Source organism: Cebidichthys violaceus, unplaced genomic scaffold (assembly GCF_023349555.1).
Source record: "Cebidichthys violaceus isolate CVI_PGR_0920_01 unplaced genomic scaffold, fCebVio1.0.p SCAF_2, whole genome shotgun sequence".
Classification (NCBI taxonomy): Eukaryota; Metazoa; Chordata; class Actinopteri; order Perciformes; family Stichaeidae; genus Cebidichthys; species Cebidichthys violaceus.
The window spans coordinates 23,821,057-23,844,220 of NW_027176372.1; the positions used below are offsets into that span (position 1 = coordinate 23,821,057).

Below are 23,164 nucleotides of genomic sequence, written 5' to 3' on the forward strand. Positions count from 1 at the left end.
TATGTGGAATAGCACTAGTGTAGTAGTATGTGTAGTATTTGTGTAGTAGTGTACTACATTTATACTGCAATAATAAAGTAGCGTTTCTTCCTCACTCGGTAGATATTTGGATCGATACACATCGTCGGCACAGACTTGTATGTATTTCATGTTTATGACTTTATGCTGAAGGTTCATTAATTTAAGACGTGTTGACTGTACAACTAGAGAAATCTAACCAAATATAAACTGAAACCACATTCCTATCCTTTCATATTTTATTGGTTTAATTAAGAGATCATTTTATTCTCGTCATAAAAATGTGGTTCGTCTGGAGGCAAATAAACACACTGAACACGTCAGAAACAAAGAGATGAGAGCATGCGTCCAGCATGAGAACTACAGAGCAACAAATAGACGAAGCGACTTCAAAACAGCTTTCAAACTGATCAACAAGGTGACTTATGACGCGACAGGCATTGTGCAACTCTCCTCAAATATGAGTCCTACAGCAAAATGTCTGGTACCTTAAAATATTCTATAAAATACAGCAGATATCTTGTTTCTCAATTCAACAGCTATTTTGACATCATACAGACATAGATCTTTGCAAGTTGTTAAAAGAGTGTTGATGGCATTAACAGAATACATTTTAATTTAGGTAATTAAACAAATCAGAGCACTGGATGCTTTGCACATAAAAAAGAAGAAGAAATTGGACCACATAAAAACAAACAAACCCCATCCTCCATCTGTCCAAGCACAACATGATCATGTTAAAAAAAGAACATTAGCTATATATAAGCACATTTCATTTAAGTTACTAATCTCAGAAAGTTAATGTTTTTATCATAGAATAAGTGATTTTCATGAATAAATAAGGACATAAAAAGGAAAACCCAGAAACAGCCGGTAGGTACAGACCACAGCTGATGTCTGCTGCGCTGCATTCAGTGAACGTAACTGAGTGAGGGGTGTCCACCGCTTCAATGAGGTCACATTAAGAAGATGGGAAAAGAAACATCACCATGAGACTTCAGTGCATTACTGGCTGCTCTTCAACTGTACTCAAATATACAGAGAAGCTGGAGGAGCAGAGGCTGTAAAGTTGACATTCAAAAAACAGTTCCTTCTGTTGATGGCAATGTCTGTCCTCATCAAAGTTTAAGTCACATCTTAAATGGTGGAAAACCAAAAAAAAAACGGAAAGAAAACAGAAGCTCTACGTAGTTTTACAGTCAGACGCCCGTGGGGGCGAGGCGGCTGATGAAGGCGATGCTGCTGAGGCACATCTTCCTGAAGAAGGCGGGGCAAGCTGGCTTCATGATGAAGTGCTCCAGAAGGATCCGCAGCTCTGTGAACAAGGTGCTGGGGCGGAAACAGATTGGTTTAACACTCCACTCTGACAGCCCGGCAGGGTCATTCCAAGGTCACGTCAGACTACATTCTAATGAAATCAACAAGTTCAGAACATTTGTTAATTTATAATCTAATTATTGTGCTTAGGAACATTCTTTGAACTGCAACAATTTTTTGTCTTTCTTGTGCTGCAGAGTTCTCCGACCAGCTGCAGCAGCTTCTAATGCAACATAACACTTTATGAATACGTTTCTGCACACATATAGAGAACATGTCACATTGACACACAGCGCGCTCTCATGGACAAACAATCTAACTGTTTCTGAATCACCTTCAAACATATCGAACAGTTCTGTTCTGAAATGTCTCTTTGGCCTAAAGACGCTGTCTAGCTGCTGCTGCATCTGCATCATCATCATCATCATCATCATCATCATCTCCCGTGCACACAAGGTACAGACATTCCAATGGCTGCAAGCATGCCACACATTTTGGTGTTTTTTTGTATAATTTTGGTTTGCAACACAAATATATCTATAATGTATCTTTAGTGTCAAATGATAAATGTCTCAGGTAGACTTTCAGGGTTTCTTCACCCCCGATTCAGCAGTAATAACTAACTTGTTGTAGATTATCATCGACATAAATACCAGAATACAAATGATGGTATTGTTCCTCATCTCACCGGCAGTACGGGTTTCTTCTGGATGTGTAGCGGAGGGTGAGGAATCGGTAGTAAATGAAAGGCAGCAGCAAGCTTCCCTGGCCACTGTTCAAAAGAGAAAAGTGAAAACTGACGTCACACAACTGTAGCTTATTCAATGATTAAATCATCAACGTTATTTGATCAGTACTTTTCTAAACAGCGGTAATATAAATCCAACACCTGTTTAACATAATGCTATCTGATACAATGACTATCTGGTCTCTATGTAACTCTGGAAGTTGTATGAAAATGTATGAAAATGAAGAGACAGACTAACATTGAAGCCAACATGCACGAGTAGTTGAGAAATAATCCAATAAAGCTGACTCATGGGGTTCATTTGGTAACCGGGATTTCCAGGATTACATTTTCTTGCACTTCTAGATTCAAATCTAAAAAGGCAACTTTAGTGTTCTTTAAGGGGTTTGACAACACGGAAAACTGGTTTGTTTTGTTCCTCATACACGAGATCGGTAAACAGAAAACTGTCTAAGATGACGATCGCTACTTCCACCATATCGTCATCCAGGATCTGCAACGTCTCGACAAAAAAAACAACAACAGACAGAAACACGTGCGCTTACCTGAAGAGCATGAAGACCGTCGCCGGCATCAAGAAGATCTCGTTGCAGGCGATGAACTTCAGGATGTTCTGCTGGTTGGACGTCAGTTTGTCCAGCAGGTTTCTGATGAACATCAGGCTGCTGGGGCCCACGGACTGCAAGCATCAGAACATCAGAAGCAGACGAGACAACAAAAGGCAGTTAGTCGAAGGTTTCAGCGAGGCACAGACGCTCTCAGAAGTCGGGTATCTTGAGTACATAATTAAACCAGCATGTGGCTGGTGGTCATTTTCTACTTGGGGTTAACTATGCTCAACAGCAGGCTTTCTGCCAAACGTTTTTAACCGACAGCATTCAAAATGTCAGAGCGGATAACTGCTGCTTCACACTCACATCCAGGACTTTCTTTGTGTAGGTGGTTGCGTGAAGCACAGAGAAGAGGAAGACTGGGAAGATGCTCACTGGACACAAAAGTTAAGGATGAACACAAAAAGACAGAGGAACCCACTCCCACAGTGATCTGGTGCAGTTACGAGGGTTGCACACGTCTTCTCCCAACAGTTGTAGGTGAAAGGATACTCGTGATGGGGTAGGAGTTGACCAGGATGAGCGAGTAGAGCAAGTAGTGACAGCTATCCTCCTGAAGAGCCTGCGCCAGGAAAGCTCTGCTCAGCTGAAAGCGGGGAAGCCTTTGATGCAAGCGGAGGGCGCTCGTGAGGGCGTTCGCTAACAAGGCTCGCTGATAGAAGTTAGCTGCTGCATAGGGTCTGGAACACACAAACACTCTGACCTTAATTCAGGCTGGGAGAAAGCAGTGCGTTGACAGGGTGTGCACCCATCACTGATGGTACTCACCCCAAAATTGGTAGAATAAACATTACGGAGCAGTAGACTGTGAAGAGTCGTGAAAGCCACATTGCAGTTTCCAGCTTGTTGCTCATTAAAAATTGCTGTGGAGAAAAGAAGAGAAAATACAGTCAGGAGTGTTGGGCTGATAAAAGTTGAACGTGTGGCATCATGATATACATCATGACTGAAGGGTGTACAGTACAGTACACAGTACAGTAACTGTGCTACTGTAGGCTGAGTAGTATTCCTTAAGACGAGTATCTCTGTCTGTAGAATCAGCAGAGTGCATCTTACAAGGTAAGACACAGCTGGAAGGTGTGTGTGTGTGTGTGTGTGTGTGTGTGTGTGTGTGTGTGGAGATCACTTACCAGAGGTCCTAGCTGGGGAGGAGGAGGAGGACTTTGTTGGTTTGTGTCAGCCATCTTTGGGAGTGTGTGTGTTGCTCTATTGGGGAAAAAACATTACATCATGAAGCCATTTGACAAGTCACACCAACAGGAGTCACAAGTAGCTACTACTGCTGCAACTAAAGCTTGTTCTCTCAGACGATTGTCTTTCTGTAAATAAAGGGACATATTCAATGTGATTTTTGTCTGACAAAAGGTTAAAATCCTTAAGATATCCAGACTACTCAACAAAGAGAAGCACCAGCAGTAAACTGAAACAATGACTGAAACAATTCCTCTTCAAAATAGTTTACTTTGTGTTTTGTGTTTTAGTGTTTAATCACTTTTCTGTCAATAAATTAATTATATTTATGAGTGGTGAAATATACATTGACTCAAGTACAGTACTTACAGGTTTTGTAGCTTACTTGAGTATTTTCTATCTACTTTTACTCCAATAACTGCCTTTCAGAGCAGAATATTGTACTTTATACTTCACCAGAAATACTTGACAGCTTTAATATTTACTTTAGTAATCAACACTGTTTTATACAAAACATATGAACGGTTACTATATGAGCTAATGGACTATTGTGTGTATAATATTGTTGGAGCTATGTAAGCTAGCTCGGTTAAGCTAGCACAACTAGCCTCGGCTTGTTTGGGTGAGTAATCACTAAACGTTACTTAAAATACATGGAGGACTGTTGCACACCGGCTCAGTACAGACCAGCGTCTGTAGACAGTCAGTTAAGACGTCTGTCGGTGGTTTATTAATGCTAACATGGCGCACAGCTAACGTTAGCAGGTGCCTCTAGAATATTCTCCGTTACCATCGTTACTAGCATTCGAGCTAAACCCTCCGCTAACGTTAGCTATTACTTCGCGACGCTTACTAACGTAAAAGAGCGTTTACTAGCGTAAAATCTGTGAAAGGAGCTCGCGCAGACTGAACACTCCTGGTGGGTAGTTTCTAGATATATGTAACGTTACAGTGAGAACAATGCACACAGCTTACCAGCGTTACAGCGTCGAACGGTTACGTTGCGTGCTAGCTCAAGAGTGACAGGCTGCTTGTTCACCACACTGAATGAAGTAAATGATCAGCTGACCTTCTGAGAGCGTGCACACTGCACAGGGAGCGAGGAGGAAAAGAGAAAGTGCCTCTCTCGCGAGATTTGAGAACGAGAGTTTCTGGATCGTTTTCTTGGATCATTGGGCAACACTGCCCTCTAGCGGAACAACAAATGAACTGCAACAATACGTCCAATTATACAAATGACACTATAATATGTAAAATAAGCAAAATAAATATGTAAATATCATGTATTATTGTCACAAGTAAATCCAAGAAGGCTGTATTTACTAAACCATGTACGGTATCTATATAAATAACGTATTACCTGTTCTCTATTCATTCCAGCACTCTGTATACTCAGTTTAGTACCAGTTTGACTTGTATACAGTCATTTATGTTGTTGTCCCTTTGTTGTTTATAAAGGCTATATGTCTATAGTTCACCTATACTTGCCTGGACATGGTTATTCGTTTATGTTTGCTTGTCCCTGTTCAGCTCTGTTGACACTGTTGTGTCAACGTGTGTCGTCCTGTATTGTGTGTAAACACACTGAGAGCGTCTGGAAGCCAGAGTCAAACTCCTTCTATGCTAATAAAGCTGATTCTGATTCTGATTAATGAGGTATGGATGCGCTAAAAAGTCTACCTGACTTTAAATATGTCATTTAGTTTAGTATATTTTTATTTTTCTCTCATTTGCATTGTTTTAAAGAGAGACAAGAATGAAATGTACGGAATAAAAGATTAGACAAACATTTCAAACACACAGCAGACAGATTAGTTCCTCGTTAGAAGAAAACAAAGTGGGATTCAGAACTCAAACTAAATCCATAAACTAGCCACAGCAGACATTTAGAACGTATCTGTATTTATTTCTAGAACGTATATAAGGAACAGATGATACACTTATTGTTACATTGTGCTGTGTAAGCAAACATGTGATTTAAAGCTATGTGGTAGAGATTGGCTTGTTTTGTTAATTATAAAAACTAGACACTTCTTTCAGGACTCACATAATAAGACCGTTATAAACCCGCATCAGCTTGGATTAAGATGGTGTTATTGCACTGAAGACAAAGGCTTTGTTAAGATCTACAGAGCTACACTGATGTTATTGTGTTCAGTGTCTCATGCGCATCACATCTAAAGATGCGCAGAACAAGGCAAAGGCTTCAGTGTGCGCCTGCGCAATGGTCACCGAGAACAAACTGACTTTTTTTTAGGTTTGGCACCGATCGAGAACTGAACTGCTCATATAAACATTATTCAGGTTTCGGGTATTTCATTAGAAAATAAATAATAAACAGATTTGTCGAATATCCAGATGACGTCATGCCTCAACGTTGAATGTAAGCGTCATTCTGCAGGCTGCCACCAGAGGGCGGACTCGACCAGAGTACCGTGCTCCTGCAGGTTCGCCCGCAGCCTGCGTCGGATGCTTATTTTAGCTTTAAGTGCACCTTTATTTGGTCGCAACATGTTTTAAAATCTTACATCTGACTGCAGCTGTGGCGCATACATCCGCAGATTATTGGCACGAGTGTCGCAGGATGATGTGTTTGCTGCAGATGCCATTTGAAAAATATAGGCAGTGTAAGCACTGTAGAATCTAATTATTTCTTTGCAAAACCTAATTAGGCATTAAAAAAGGTTAACGCCAGCGCCTGAAACGTTTTTGTTTAATAATCCCATTACTGACGGCTCATCATGTATAAAATGGTGCAGGAGGACACTAAGTTTCCACTTGTTAAAGGGAATCTCTGAGAAATAGTCGCAGAGTTTTTGACACTATCTGCGATTGGGAATTAGGGCTTGTAATTAAACTGCGGAGACTCAACTCAGCGCACAGAGTAAGTAGGGCTGCAGCGCGCTGCCTTGCATGCGTTTTTCTATCTCTGATTACCTGATGATTCTGAACCTCTGTCTCTATTTTCTGTTTGCTTGGTTTTCTTCTTTACGGCGTCGTCTAATTCACCGGGCGTTACTCAGCGAGCAGAGAGAATAGAGCTTTGATGATTTGCCTTTTTTTAGGCGTCAGCTCTTCTCGAACCATTACCGGTCACTAGAGAGATCAAGGTGAGCATTTAAATGAGACATTTTCTGCGGGAGTTTTAATTTGACCGAGAATCTGAGGAGACTGTGAGATCCAGAGACACGTTTCCAGAGAGACACGTGTGTCCAGAAACACTAAATAATGAATATGTACAGCAGATATAATATTAAAGGGACGTATGTACAGCAGATATAATATTAAAGGGACGTATGTACAGCAGATAGAATATTAAAGGGACGTATGTACAGCAGATATAATATTAAAGGGACGTATGTACAGCAGATAGAATATTAAAGGGACATATGTACAGCAGATATAATATTAAAGGGACGTATGTACAGCAGATATTAAAGAGATGTATGTACAGCAGATAGAATATTAAAGAGTTGTATGTACAGCAGATATAATATTAAAGGGACATATGTACAGCAGATATAATATTAAAGGGACGTATGTACAGCAGATATTAAAGAGTTGTATGTACAGCAGATAGAATATTAAAGAGTTGTATGTACAGCAGATATAATATTAAAGGGACGTATGTACAGCAGATATTAAAGGGACGTATGTACAGCAGATAGAATATTAAAGAGTTGTATGTACAGCAGATATAATATTAAAGGGACGTATGTACAGCAGATATTAAAGAGATGTATGTACAGCAGATATAATATTAAAGGGACGTATGTACAGCAGATATAATATTAAAGGGACGTATGTACAGCAGATATTAAAGAGATGTATGTACAGCAGATATAATATTAAAGGGACGTATGTACAGCAGATAGAATATTAAAGGGACATATGTACAGCAGATATAATATTAAAGGGATGTATGTACAGCAGATAGAATATTAAAAAGTTGTATGTACAGCAGATATAATATTAAAGGGACGTATGTACAGCAGATATAATATTAAAGGGACATATGTACAGCAGATATAATATTAAAGGGATGTATGTACAGCAGATAGAATATTAAAGGGACATATGTACAGCAGATATAATATTAAAGGGATGTATGTACAGCAGATAGAATATTAAAAAGTTGTATGTACAGCAGATATAATATTAAAGGGACGTATGTACAGCAGATAGAATATTAAAAAGTTGTATGTACAGCAGATATAATATTAAAGGGACGTATGTACAGCAGATAGAATATTAAAGAGTTGTATGTACAGCAGATATAATATTAAAGGGACGTATGTACAGCAGATATAATATTAAAGGGACGTATGTACAGCAGATAGAATATTAAAGAGTTGTATGTACAGCAGATATAATATTAAAGGGACGTATGTACAGCAGATAGAATATTAAAGAGTTGTATGTACAGCAGATATAATATTAAAGGGACGTATGTACAGCAGATATAATATTAAAGGGACGTATGTACAGCAGATATAATATTAAAGGGAAGTTATTGATGCAGAAGAGTCGTCGAGGAGCGTCAGAGACACACACTCCTTCTCATATAGGTTTTTATAAAATAACATAAAATCCTGTTTTTGGTTTTCTGAAAATGAAACTAAATATGTGAATGAGGATGATGACACAGCTTTTTATGAAATAATAAACAGGGTTGAACGTGTTATTTACAGGATAATCCACTGCAGGTAAATTGTTCTTCAGCTTTTTCTTCAGACATAATTTTGAGATTTTCCTCTTTTTTACAACAAAGACATTTTACTACATCTTATAGGATAAATAAATAATATATATATATATATATATATATATATATATATATATATATATATATTAGAAATACAATAAATAAAGGCCATAATCGAAAACACAATTAAAATCATAATATTGGTTATTTTCGAATAATACCTTAAAAAATGAAATGAAAGTCAGAAAATGATAATGCATTAATAATGTGGGCTTCTGTAGGTTTTTATTTTTTTAAACAATTATTATTATCAGCATCATAATAATAATAATAACAATATTATTATTATTATGTTAGAATAGTTCGTATTATTATAATATTTAATGTAGCATTGAAGACTCTGTTGCGACTATATGCACAGCAAAAATACCACTATTACGATAATAATAATAATAATAATAATAACAATAATATATTTAGTGATCCTCGACTTCTCAACCTGCGCTCACTTCATACATGTTATTTCATCTTCCCTTCAAAGCTCTCTGGAGAAAGAGAAAGAGAAGGAATAGAGAATAGAGAACAGAGAGAGAGTAGAGAGACAGAACAGAGGGTGAACGCTTCAGAGAAACAGACCGTCGTGGACTCAAAGGAGCGCGCTTGTAGTCGCTCGATCTCAGTCTCAGGCTCAAAGCTAACAGGGTGTGGTAGAAGGGAGGAGAATCGGGGACAAGCGAGGAAGACGACGGGGAGAAAGAGCTGGTTTGACGGGGAGGACAAGAAGGACACGGTGCGTTTCCCTCAAACTGGTAAAAGAAACAATGAAGCGAGTTCTGAACAGGCCGCTCCGCCTTTGATCTCTCTGTGGCCTGATGTGAGGAGGCGGTTCACACCATTATACCTCAAGATGGGAATCAATTCCTCCGTAAAGCTCTCTTAGAATGAAGGCCTCCAACGTATAAAACAAACCATTTGAAATACTCCACATGAACACCTTCATGCTCACCGTACTGACAGTCAGTCAACCGTCTCTAACAGAGAGAAGCTCTAAGACGATCTCTCCTCTAAAGGTCATACTCCCACAGAATGGAGGCCGAGGCGCTCTCTTCAGTGCTGCAGCTCATTAGTTTTATATATATATATATATAAATATATATATATATATATATATATATATATATATATATAAATATATAGAGATAGATAGATAGATAGATAGATAGATAGATAGATAGATAGATAGATAGATAGATAGATATAGAAGATTACAACCAGTGTGTTTGATGTTGACATCCAATATTTGCAACAAAAGAGAAAAGCAGAGAGTTGCTTCAGAGGCTCAAGATAAACCAACATGCTCCTCTGCTCGTCTTTGCAGCATTTTTCTAAATCTGTCACATATGCTCAAATGAAAAATATACAGTATATATACATACATATATATATATATATATATATATATATATATATATATATATATATATATATATATATATATATATATATATATATATATATATATATGTATATATATGAATCTTGGTGTTTGGTCATCTTGTGGGAGATTCACATCCTAATTGTTCCACCTTGATTTGAGGAGACCGTCTTTGTTTTCGTGCAGGATTTTTGCAGAGCAGATTCAGGCTTCACTCTCGGCCTCTTAGCTTTCTTCGTTTCTTTTTTCCTTCTATGCTAGAAATCCATTTTACAAAGAAGGCAGTGGGTTATGAAGCGTTATGTCGCTGCACGTCCTCTCTTTCGCGTCTTCACTGCGCGCTAGAACTCAGAACTCATTTTAAATAAATATCTCGTCTCTGCATGTGTGCAAAGATGAAAGCTTCACTTAACTCCTGTTTCTGATTCATGCAATTATCACAGAAACGAAATCAGGGAAAAATGAAACGATCTTTCTGCAGGTTTTGGAATGTAAGGAGTTAAATATGAACACATATCTTAACAGGAGAAGTGTGCAAACATTGTGTCTGTATCTTAAATGCACTTTCAGAAAAAGAGCAGCCTTATCTTTAAATGATTCAATATTTCACAAACAATATTTCTAAAAATGTAACACAAATAACAAATGTAAGCGACATCCCTAGAGGGGTTTGATTTAGTGTTTGGTGTAAAAACAACACTTTCTTTGAGGGCTGGAGGTCTGATGGCCACAATGGGCCTTGAGCCAAAATCTATTGACATAAAGCAAAGGGAATCCACCAGAAAGCTGACTTTCCCCTTTTTGGGGAGTAAAGCTATGTTTGTTTGTGGCTTGAATGGGGGTCTATAATGGAAGCGATGGCATCAGGATTGTCACCACAAATGGTCTGGGCGTTTTGCAAGGCTGCTTGACAGAGCCCATTATGTCATTGGTCACGTCCCCTCCACTCCTTGCTCGCTTGGGCCTGAATGGGAGTGAATTAATCAAACTGTTTGAGAGAGATCAGCCAACTTAATGCACTTTGTGTCGAGGTCTACAGCGATCCGAGACCCCCGGCCGCCCCTCATACCTGCATCTGAACACGTCTGAGCTGCAGCCAGACTGGAGACACTCAGGACTGAAGTGATTGTGACCTTTTATTCAATGGACCTTTAAACATATGATCACGTTAACGTTCCTACAGACTTGTGGAGGTTCAATAGTGAGTTTTCACTGAAATGAACATGTGGAAATGATCATCTTAAATAGTTTACTAATAACTTTAATAGTGGGATCTTCAGAGGACTGTGAAGGACACACAGTCTGCAGATTTCACATCAGCATACATTGATTATTTAAATGGTGGCTTTATAATCATGCAATTAGCTGATTTAATTCAACCCAAATAATTAGCCAATAGGAGGCCAGTTTGAAATCAAATATTTGAATCCTTTAGAGGGTTTTTGTGACTGAAGATGTACAATTACTTTGATGAGTACTGCTTAGGGGAATAGGCTGACACCTTTAATTGGATGTCACTCATGATTTGGATAATTTGTGCGGAAGGTCACCCTCAGGATGCTGAAGTTGAGCAGCAGACAAAACAAACAGAAACGCATCTTTAGGAAGTGTTAAAAGTGATGCGCTTAAGAAATAAAATCAATGTCTGTATATATGGATGTATGATCAAAGCACAGCCGCCGTCATCTTTGTTTTTCAGGAGGGAAAATGGTCCAACTGGTCCAAAGTCGAGCAGTAACGTTATTGCTTCATCAAACACAATCAAAGCGTGAATTAATCAAAGCACTCTGCGTCACAGCGCGCATGCACGAGCATTGTTGTGGCTGTAATGGATGGCTTTAAAATGTTACGTTATTATTTCCCGTCATTTCTGGAAACAAATTGAACATTTATTGCATATATATTAAAAATTACACAGGCGTCGAGAGAGGCTGGTGTCTCTTTTATTGAGGCGCACCGAGAGGTGAGGTCTCGCCGGATCAATTTCCCTGTCTTGTTACTCCCGCAAGAGGATGTTTGGAAAATGCCTGCACCGCTAAATTGATTCAGAAACGAATTCATAACTTGGGGGGGTTTTAAGCAATTTTGTGGCGCCCCAGTTTTTGTGTCCCTCTATCTTTTGTTTCGTGTTTGATTGCTTTAAAGTGCAAAGTTTTATATCCTTCTGCTTCTCAGTGAAACCGGTTTATTCTCAGTGCTGCAGCCGTTAGTCAAAAAAAAAAAAATCAGTTAATACACTGGGTTTTGGGTGGCTTCACAAACATAGCCATTAAGCAGTCACAATGCTTTTATTGTGCACTTGATCTGAAAATAGAGGCTGGTCTGACTGCAGGGTCCAGACGAACCTTTGGAAAAAGCCTTGTCTTTGTCCGCCTGTACGGAGATGAATGGCCCGTGTCAACCAGATGATTAGTTTGCACTATTAAATTGTCAAAAAGGAAGGATTTTTCCCTAATAGTGCCTTTTCGCAAAGAATTATGGAATTCAGAGTTGTTTGCGACTGCCGGGGAACTTGCAGGGCTTCGCAGGGGCGAGGGCGAAGGTCAGACAGAGTTCTCAGCGCTGCGTCCAGCGTGGCGGCGGTCAGAGGGGACGCGCAGACAAATGTGCGCCTATTTCCTACAACACGGGGAGATTAATTGCATCAGATGAAGGATAGCCATGCAGTAATGTGATTCAACAAGACGAGGTGGGATTATCAGTCAGTGCGGCCACGAGGATTCACGTAGAGATCCGTGCGTAAATGCGCAACGACGCCAAAAGCGCGCAATTTACCACCAACAGGGTGAACTCGTCCCACAAGAGCAGGTATTAAAAGATCAACAGACCCGAAAAAAAAAATCAAACTAAAATGGAACTTAAGCGCCAGATCTCTCCGTGCGCATGAGCCGTCTCTCCGCGTGTCACCGCCGCCGTGCTCCACCGGGGAACCCCCTCTCTTCTCTGCCCAACCTCTATTCTAGTGCCAACGTTTTGTGTTAAATGTTAACAACTTGGCCCGATCCATTTAATCGCCAACAAAACACCGGTGTTGACTCGAACACTCGCCTCCTTTGTGCCCATTGTGCGGCTGCCCTCACTTGAAGATTTATGTATTTTTGATATTAAATTCCTTCTGTCATCAAGACTGCTCTCTTGTTTACTTTTCTTGACCCGTCGACCTCGCTCCACAAAAACTTTCCCATCTTTATCACGGACCCCCCACCACCACCACCACCCTCCCACCCATCTACAGCTGAATGCTGTGCGGCTCCTTTTGTTGGCATGTGCTGTTTGCACTGTTCTTGAACTTCAGTGCGCTGCTCTGTCCCCGTCCTGTACTTTGAACCCTGCGGAACAATATTGCTCCTGAAAATAACGCAGCATTGTTCTGAAGCTCGGCGCCTTCAGCTCATTAGAAGCAGAACTCCCTGTACCTCCACGTGTTCACATTATTCTGGGCCACTGTTTGGTTAATGGTGGCTGTCATATTTTAGTGAATGTGATGAATAGCTGGTCCTTAATGTCTCCTATAAGCTGTTCTCAATTCATCCCGCGTTGACGCGGTTGACGCGGTTGACGGATGCCCATGTACCTTCGCCATATATGACGTCCATGTCGCCTATACAAGCCTCCCTCTGCTGCCCAGCTTGCTAATTAGTTAAACAAACGCTCATACTAATGATCCCACTGGCCTGGTGAGCTCTGGGGGTTTTGTTCGTCGACTTTGCCCCAGCCCTTCCTGCTGGAGAACGTGGCCCCGCTGACCCGAGCTATCACGGCGCTGTGGAGACGGCTCGGCCGCCCTGTCCGGAGTCCAACCCCCCCCCCGGGGGCCAAAGGGCAGCGTCCGAGGCCCGGGAATGCCACCACCAGCTGCTAGCGGTGACACCGTTTACAAAGGGGGCTTGGTGAGCAATGCTTCTTTCTATGGCTTGTCAGTGTTGTGACAGTGCTGGCTTGACATTTATTTACTCTCTCATTGGACCCAAAACAGCCAGTTTGGGTTAAATAGTGAACCACAGAGTTCAGTTTGCTCCCAATACCTCCGAGCTGCTGCTACAGTAAATCTAAAGTGGTTGAATGTTTCTATAGGTCAGCCTTTAGAAGAGTTGATCCACTCTAACAGCTTAACTATCAATCATCAAATCGTTTTATAATGCTTTAAAGATCAGTATTTATGTAATAAGGACACACTTTGTGACTGTTGGACCACCTGGGCTGCTACTATCAACCTCTAATTAACACTAACTGGATTCACTTAAAGTAGACACAAACCTGGCAACTCTAAATGTGTTCTTATGTTGTAAGGCATGAGCAACACAGCGTCAGGTCTGAGGATGACCTGCACACAATATTCAATCTCTTACTATCACTAACAGCTGAAAATCTGATGATTGAAACGCGTTATTATTGATTTATTAACATGCAGAACTGCAGACTTGATGGCTTGTTAGAACACCAGAAATCAAAACGCGTTTAGAACTTTAATCAAACTGAACAGATCAATGCAGTCAAAGGGATTTTTCCCAGCCTGCCGACCCAAAACCTGGTCTTATGAATGTCTTATAACCGCTCTATAAAGCGTTAATACAGTAAGTGTTAACTATTATAAGCTATTTGTGAAGGCTGCCTTGTTTTGGTAATCAATCCACTCATGCTCAAGTATTTTATGGCAATATAGTCATAAAGGTTTTGATCGTGAGGTTTTCAGTTGTAAGCGTTAATAAAAGGTTCATAAGTAGATGTTTGTCCAGAACGTTTGAAAACTCCAAATGTGTTCTTGTGCATTAGTTTGAACTGATCTCTAAAGCGTTATTGAATGTATAAATGATCGTTAATAAAGCCATTATTACAACACAGAAGCCCTTTATAAGAGACAACAAAGCTCCTCAAATGTGAGTGTTTCTTCACAATAGTCTGAGTAATACGATGACCATGTTTGAGGTAAACTGTGGTAACTCGATGTGTTCTGTGGTCACAGCAGGTTCATTTTACAAACTAAACTCTTCAGTTTACGTCCCGATCCTCCGAAATTCAAACGTTGTTCTTTCCGCTCAGAGACGCGAAGTTAACACCGGCCCCATTACGCGTCTCCGTTTGTGGCTCTCGGTGTTATTTGGACAATGTTTGGCCGTTTACCCGGCCCGCGTCTGCGCCCTCCAAGGAGGTCTCGACAGAAATTGATACTAATTGCGGGGACTGTACACTGCTGGCTGGTGGAGCGCCTGCAGGCAGTTGGAGGACCTGCTTGTCACCGCCTAATTGACAAGGGCTTGTCTGTCCTGGGAGCAGCTGGTCCTAAGCACTGGCGCACAATCGCAATCTTGACACGGCCTCCACTCGCCCGAAGGAGTTTCGAGGGGAAACGCCGTTAAAGAGGAGATTTATTGAATCTCCCCTTTGGGTGACGCTGTATTAAGTATACGCAATATAGGCTCATTTCCGCGGGTGCAAAGGGGAGCCACACTCCCCCGGTATTAATAACACAAGGTGCCAATTAGGGCCAGACAGGTGACATTTCTCGTGACATTATGAATCACCGTAAACGAGACAAGCGCCGGGGTAAATACAAGCTGAAATCGGCTTCAAGGAATTCTTACTCCTCGCATGCTACACGACGCACAATGAGGCGATATGCGCAAATCGGATGAATGCAGGGGGATGTGTTGCGCCGGCCATTCAGCCGGCTCACAGGCGAGAACACAAATAACATCAACCCTCACAGTAAAAATAATCAATTCACTATTCCGGCCTGTTTCTATTAGCCCGTGTCTTTTATAGCTGAATGCATCAAGAGGGGGGAAGAAGGTTTTCCTGCACTTTCCCACTGCCTGTAAAGAAACGCTCTTTTCTGGCCCTTTTGAACTGAAAGTCGTGATTTTTGTTTCTCCCCCTGGTGTTCTCCGGACGCGCTCCTTTCTTTCTGCGGAACAATGACAACACTGGAGCACCCCGCCGGTGCGCCACAGTTGGGGATCCCCCGGATTGTTTTGGACATCTTTGGATTTCATCAATCAAAATGACTGCAGTTTTCCATAAAAATGCTGAATTTGGTGCTGGAACCGAGCGGGCAAGGTAGAGCGAATACGAAGCTGTCCCTCTCGATGATAAATGGCCATCCTTTGATTGAGCAAATAGAGAAATGCGTGCCACAGTGGACTGAGAAACAGGACCGTTGAGGGAGGACTTGCGTCAGATCATGCCAGAAATGAATCGAGCAGAGACATTAGGGCTGCAAAAGCAGCTGCATTTTCCCAAACCTGGGACATCTGTGAGACACATAAGCAAGATAAACCTTAAGTGGGCCTGACATTATGTAAAGACCTCACAATGCGAGGCCACTATTAGCAGAATGCTTTGTCTTTTGTCTGCTTTATACATAAAAGCTAACAGTAATGGTTACCTCTGACTGATGAGAAGCGACATTAGAAATCATCCCATAATGTGAGTGTTTCTTAGCAGGTTACTGGTGAGACGAACCAGATATAAGGACCCATAAACATGGCGTCTTCAGAAGCTGATGCTGCATCCCTGCACTGCCCCTTCTCCCGCCAACAAACCCCTGTTAACATGGAGATACCACATCCCTCTGACTGAAACCCAATTATCACGGCATCCCGCAGCAGCTGTCGTTTGAGCAGACCTGCGATGAAATTAGAAAAACCTTCAAAGTAAAACTTTTAATTTTCTGAAAAGGCAATTATGAATTACGGGCCCATGCCAGACGCCTCTCAAGGTGTCCTCTCTAACCGGCCTTAATGCTGCGGCTAATTATCCAATATTGACATTTTGTCCCGCCTCAGGTCAGAAGGTCAACAGTTGGAGATTAATGGCACCGGAAGGAGGTTACAGGACAAGGGACCAAGGAAAGAAGCCAGTGTAATACGACTATAGTGTCCTTATATGTTGTGTGTTAGTTTTAATGTCAGTCATTGGACGTTTACTCTGCCTGAGGTCGCCAATGCTTCTGTTTTTGACCTTCTTCTACTTTATGTAATTCTACAGAAGCATACAGTGAAATCACAACAACCGGAAATACATTTACTGTGAAGTTACAGTTAAATACTGTAATTCAAAAAAAGCTGCCAAATCACAGTAATATACTGTCATATTCAGGCCAAAGTATACAGCATTTCACAATCATTTACTGTAAAAATGATACGATAACTTACTGTGAAAGTAATGTCAGTAATTTAAGTCAAATAATTTAGAGCGTATCAAAAATAATGATGTATCATCATGTATTTAGTCCTCAGAACCGACCTTGATTTAGGTCTTTAGTGTCTTCTTCCCTGTTTCTCTTGAGCCAGATCCTTGTGGTGCATATTGTTTGTTCTTCATGATGTTATAAGAGGTTCTGTAGGGTCGAGGCTCTGCTGAGGACACCGTCCTCTCCCTCCTCTCTCAAACACAGCTGACTGGCTTGTCGAGCTTGAAGAATTGCTTAATTTCAGAGCCCCGGCGTTTCCTGAGGTGAGGTCTGCATCGGCTGCTAATAGAGATCTAATTGATGGGCCGAGTCCCGTTTCCGTGCTCTCTCTCCCTTTATTGCGCCCCGGCGTCTGCTGTAAAATAGGTCTGTAATCAGATTCTGCCTATTCCTCCTGGAGCAGGATGAGAGCTCAGGGCTGCCGAGAAAGATGGAGCAACAACAACAACAAAAAACAGAAAAGAAAAGAAAAATCCGGTTAAGACTCGAGTAGAAATTCAACACACTGTTGAGGCTTGATGAAAAAGAGAAAAGTGAGCTTTAACATCGAAACGCTCCTCTCTGTTTCTTTAAATAAAGCGACATTATTCTTATAGAAACGTCTGCTGTGGCTGTGAAAGTCTTCAGTGAGTTTACGCTGACCGTATCGGGTTTAATCCGTCAGCTTTATTTCTTCAGGGAATCATAGTTTTGCTGCAATATTTCTATACTGAATCCCTCATGTAAAATTCAAACTTATAGGATTACTATAGATCTTCCATAAAAGGCTCTGTTATTGCTGCCGAATGCTTTCGATGATGATGATTTTAACTTGGTTATGTGTGCTTTCATGACTCAGACTCTCACTTCATGATCTAATCTTGCTTCATACCAGTGTTTTTGCACCCACAAGGTACAGAAGATGTCAATCAAATCAGACTGGCAGCAACAGAAACAGAGTGATTCTCCATTTATTTCTCTCCCCCTCAACTTCTCTCTCTCTCTCTCTCTCTCTCCATCTCCTATAGAGCTTCCTGGAAGGCTGCATGCGATTGGCCGGCTGTCTGGGCAGTGATAGCAGCCCTGGAGCCGAGGATGATTGATGACGGCGAGGGCAAGGCCGAGCGCTGGCAGCATAAAGCCCCATAGACGCCTCAATAAAGAGCCTGGCTAGTGGAGAGCCTGGGCCCCGCTCAATAGGGCCCCTCCGCCTCCGAGGACCCACGGCCAGAGGAGTGCATGGAGAGAGAGAGAGAGGGAGGGAGGGAGGGAGGGAGGGAGGGAGGGAGGGAGAAGGAGAGGTGCTCTGTTGTTGGATAATCCGTTTAGCTATCGAGCCAGCAGCCGTCTGAGGCTGGATAAGTGCAGCGACGGATGTGTGTGGGGTGAAAATAGCAGGGGTTGGCTGGTGGAGTGCTGGAGGGGGGGATGCAGGGAAGAAGGATGTAGAGAGAGAGAGAGAGAGAGAGAGAGAGAGAGAGAGAGAGAGAGAGAGAGAGAGAGAGAGAGAGATGGATCATCCAGTCTCAGGATTCATAATGGGGGGGAGGGAGGCAGATGAAGAAAACTGGAAATGAGATCTGCAGAACGCTTTTCACACATGCTAGAAAAGATGAAGAAAGTTGACCACAACAAAGTGATTGAAGTGAACGCCGCTGCTCTGGTGGCCGTCATTCAGCCAACAGATGCAGGACTCTTGTGACCTTTGCTTCAGCGGATCAATGAGACCCTGCTAGGTCGGATTCCATCGGTGCAGCGTCCACCGCTGTGGCCCCGGACCGCATGCCTCCCTGTTGTAACCTCCCCCCCCAGCGCACAGCAAGCTCTGAAAAGCACAATTAGGCAGTAATCTGCTCCTACCAAGCCAGCTTTCAGTGACTCCAGCATGGATACACGGCGTCCTGCAGACCCTTCCTGGCTGGAGTTGGCAGGACGGAGGTCTGAGACTGATGGCCCGACGGTCCTCTCTACTCTGCAGGGTGCACAGAGACCGAGGATGAGAAGTTATTATTATGTCTGCTACAGTTTGAGCCTCTGCAATATGTTGCTCTCACTTTGATGTTCCAAGAGATTCAAACAGACATAAAGTATTAAAACGAGATTATTAAAGGTCTCAAATGCACTAAAATGCTGAATTGTTGTTTAGTAAAACTAAAATGAAAAATATCTAAAATACCATGTTTTGTTCTTAGCAATGCCTTGTGTAAATCAGTTATATTCATTTGAATTTTAATGTCTGATAATTTGAAATAAATCTACCAAAGTTTCCACAACATAACAGCTGTTTGTTCTTCTGATTTCTGCTCGTCCACACATTCATATGGAGATATGTGCTCAGATTTAACCTGAAGCCTCAGCTCACGTTTCAGACTGTTTTTATTCCAAGTCAAGTCACGACACGAGTCACTGAGTCACAACGGAACGACATCCAAACCTCTCTGTGGACGACAGCAAGGATGGGACTGAGCAGATATGACTCTCTGGAACACAACCTCAATCAGACCTTCAATCAGCATGACACAATTAATGAGCATGACAAGTACATGAAACAAATACTCGTTTCCATGGTGCGGCATGAGCGCTGGAGGAAAATAAAGCTGCTTTAAAGTCAGCTCAGGTCTCACTGCAGAACAGATTTAGTGACTTAAAGGATCTAATATCTACAGATCTGAATGATTTCATAACATGACAACAACACGGCGTCTGTAGTTAGGATTACCGTGAACGTGACTCCGTCAGGGATGAGTCTCCTCATCAGAAGATGAGCATCATCTGAAAACAGCTCAGAAACATCGACACCACCTTCTTTATTGGACATATTTACCCATAATGCTAATGGTGAATAACAAACCAAACAGGGATCAACACACCTGCTCAGGTGCCCTCTGAAGCTGGTGTTCCCTCTCATCCCTGCTTATGTCTGACTTGTTATTAAGTTCAACATTATTATCATGATTATAATCAACGACTAACATTATTTACTAATGAATCTATAACTAACAACACGTTACACTTTATTGCTTTACAGCCAATTAAAGCCACACAAAGTGTGTGTGAGCAGTTCAACTGCAATAGGTTAATGAAAGCGTAACAGTCAAACGCGTCTTTATTGATTTGTGATTAGTGCCGGGGGGCTTATTATTCGTGGGGTATCCATAACTTCATTCTGCCTCGCGTTTTAATTGCCTAATTGGAGTGATTATTTAGCAATGGGAAACCATTCCACCTGTTCCGTCTCTGCACTTCTGGAAGACAGAGCGTTTGACAGTCATGTTGACATGGATGGGTAGAAGTACTCGGGTCCTTAGAGTAAAAGTACCAGAGTACAACAATGTAAAAATACTCCATTACAAGTAAAAGTCCTGCATTCCAAATCCTACTGAAGTATTATCAGCGCAATAAAGTATCAAAAGTAAAGGTATGCAGTAAAATGTCCTCTGTGATATATTATTATAATAGTCATGTTTATTGTCAACACGGATGAAGTACAGTGGTTCTCAACATAGGGGTCTGGACCCTCCAAAGGGCCACAGTATTTATCAGTTTACGTACAAGTTAACGTGTACATATACTGTGTTGTATTTCTTATTTCTGCTGTATTTGTGTATTAATAGAGACATTTGAGTGATTTTCACTAAAGATTTGTCCATTTACATACCTGTCATACTTTATATTCTATTGTCATGTTTTATTTTATGTAAAATAATCAGAAAAGTAACTAAATATGATTAACGTTTTATATTACAGCCCATCATACATCATAATACTTTCTAATTCACATTGTGATTAAATGCATTCTCAATTATATTTTGAGGGAAACTCATTTTCTTTGTTTTTGTTTGAAACACAAAACAAACAAAACTACTTGATCATATTTGGTAAAACATTTTGGTCTGGTTTAAAATAAGAACCACATCTACATATTCTTCTTCTTCTTCTTCCTTGTCAAAACCCGAGCTCCTACATTACCCACAATGCAACGCGATCGCAGACTGCTCAGTGGTGGATGTTGTTGTGTTATGCTAGTAGCGGCTAATGTAGCCTCGAGCAGAGATGAGGAGCAGTCAGTTCTAACCACACAGCCTCATTTCTTTCAATTTTTCTTTATTCATATTTTGTCACATATGCAGTAGAACTAACCAAGTCCTGTAAGCACATTGTGATGCACAAGATCCCCTTTAAAATGCTGCGTCAGTACAGTATTTAGTCACTGGTCAAAATCAAGTCAGACTTTATATAACATGTACATTACATTACATATCTCCACATTTATGCATCCAGACGGGCTTTATGATCCATAACGTCCTCTTTGTGAGTGACGTGGAGAACGTGTGTTTCTGTGCAGCATGAACACATGTTCTCCTGCTGGACCTTCAGGCCCGATCACATCATCCAGCACCGTTATTTCATTCTGCTGCTGCTGCTGTCGTCGTGTGCCTTGCTGGTGGGCAGAGGTTAGCGAAAGGCCGAGACAAACCCGAGCCACCGGCGTTGGCCGCGTGGGGAAATGTTGGCAAGCGAGCCGGAGAATAATCATCGGCTAATCTCATTTCCAGCTCTGATAATGGCGGCCGGGCTAAATAAGAAAAATTCCAGGCAAATTTGTGCAAATGAAAAAGGATTCCTTCTGACATAATGGTACGGTGCAAGGCAGCCTCTAATGAGCAATAATCTGTCTAAGAGCTTCTCTCTCCTGTGCTCTGGTCTCTCCCTCCATCTTCTACCCCCCCCCCCCCCCCACACACACACACACACACACACACACACACACACACACACACACACACACACTACTCCAGCTCTCATCAGCTCCTTCTCTCTTCCTGAGGAGGTGCATGTCACCGACATGGAGGAGGAGTATAAAGCGGAACAATAGAGGTGTGTGCAGTAATATTTCATACCGTGTCAGGATGTATAATGTACGCTGCATCACATTTTCTAAAAGTAATAAATGTGTAAGAGCAGTGAGGACATTGTTCATACAGAGTGTCATCTGTCCTGTTTTAACCTGAGCGATGTGTTCTACTGCATCTCATTTTAAGATATTGACGACAGATAGAGATATTGTTATGTTGTGTATATGTTGGTGGCGATAAAGAGAAAAGAGACAATATGCCAACAAAGGCAACGGGAAACGTGTCAACATGAGTGTAGTCTACGCATAAATTAAAATATGTATCTTTTCAAATGTTCTATGAGGAAGAATGTCCAGTAATGTTTATTAGACCTGGAGCATACGCAGCATGCTGTGTGGAGAGAAACAGAACTTTAAAAACACTCATCGCTGTCTTTTACCTTCCTGTAATAATATGAATTCTGTTGCAGCAAAAAAGATATTTAACAATATTTTAAATTGTATATTTCCCAAGTTATGAGACGTTGTTTTTCTCCATTAAACAACATAATCAGCTATATTAATTGGCTGTATATTGATGTTTATGCACCTTTCCTGTTAATTAGATCCTCTGAATGCTCTCGTGCTTCATATGAGATGTTTCTCTTAAAGGTCTCAAAGACAAACATGAACAACGAACATGAAAATCACCAAAATGGCAATAACAGAGGATTTTCTCATTACAGCTCCGATACACCAGCCTGTAATGTGTGTTATAATGTCAGCAGCAGCAGCAGCAGCAGCAGCAGCAAGACAATTTGATCTCCAGAGAAGAGAAACACCCTCCTCCTCCTCCTCCTCCTCCTCCTCCTCCTCCTCCTCCTCCTCCTCCACTCTCTCCCTCTCTCCTCTCGGCAACAGCGGCTTGGCTCTGTGTTCCTGACAACTTCCATAAATTACTGGAGATTTTCATATTTCAAATTTCATCTGCATTCATGCGCAGCGGCCAGGGCCCCGGCCCCGGCGGAGGCTGCAGCGTCGGGGTGTCGGTGTGGAGCAGCAGAGCCCCCGGTAGCAGCGCTGCCACCGGCTGCCTGGCTCCGTGGCCCCAGAGACCCTCGGCTAATTGAATTG

The 23,164-nt window shown here is 41.6% G+C and overlaps 1 protein-coding gene across 1 annotated transcript; it reads right to left on the reverse strand.

The window, feature by feature from the left end:
• Window positions 1-245: 245 nt before the first annotated feature.
• On the reverse strand, window positions 246-4,968 carry tmem33 (transmembrane protein 33). The gene is made up of 8 exons (XM_068715248.1): window positions 4,861-4,968; window positions 3,825-3,900; window positions 3,463-3,557; window positions 3,187-3,374; window positions 3,001-3,068; window positions 2,629-2,762; window positions 2,024-2,107; window positions 246-1,347 (listed from the first exon to the last, which is right to left on the reverse strand). The coding sequence occupies exons 2-8, from the start codon at window positions 3,876-3,878 to the stop codon at window positions 1,218-1,220; spliced, it is 753 nt and encodes a 250-aa protein (XP_068571349.1). The 5' UTR covers window positions 3,879-3,900; window positions 4,861-4,968; the 3' UTR covers window positions 246-1,217.
• Between the last annotated feature and the right edge of the window lie 18,196 nt (window positions 4,969-23,164).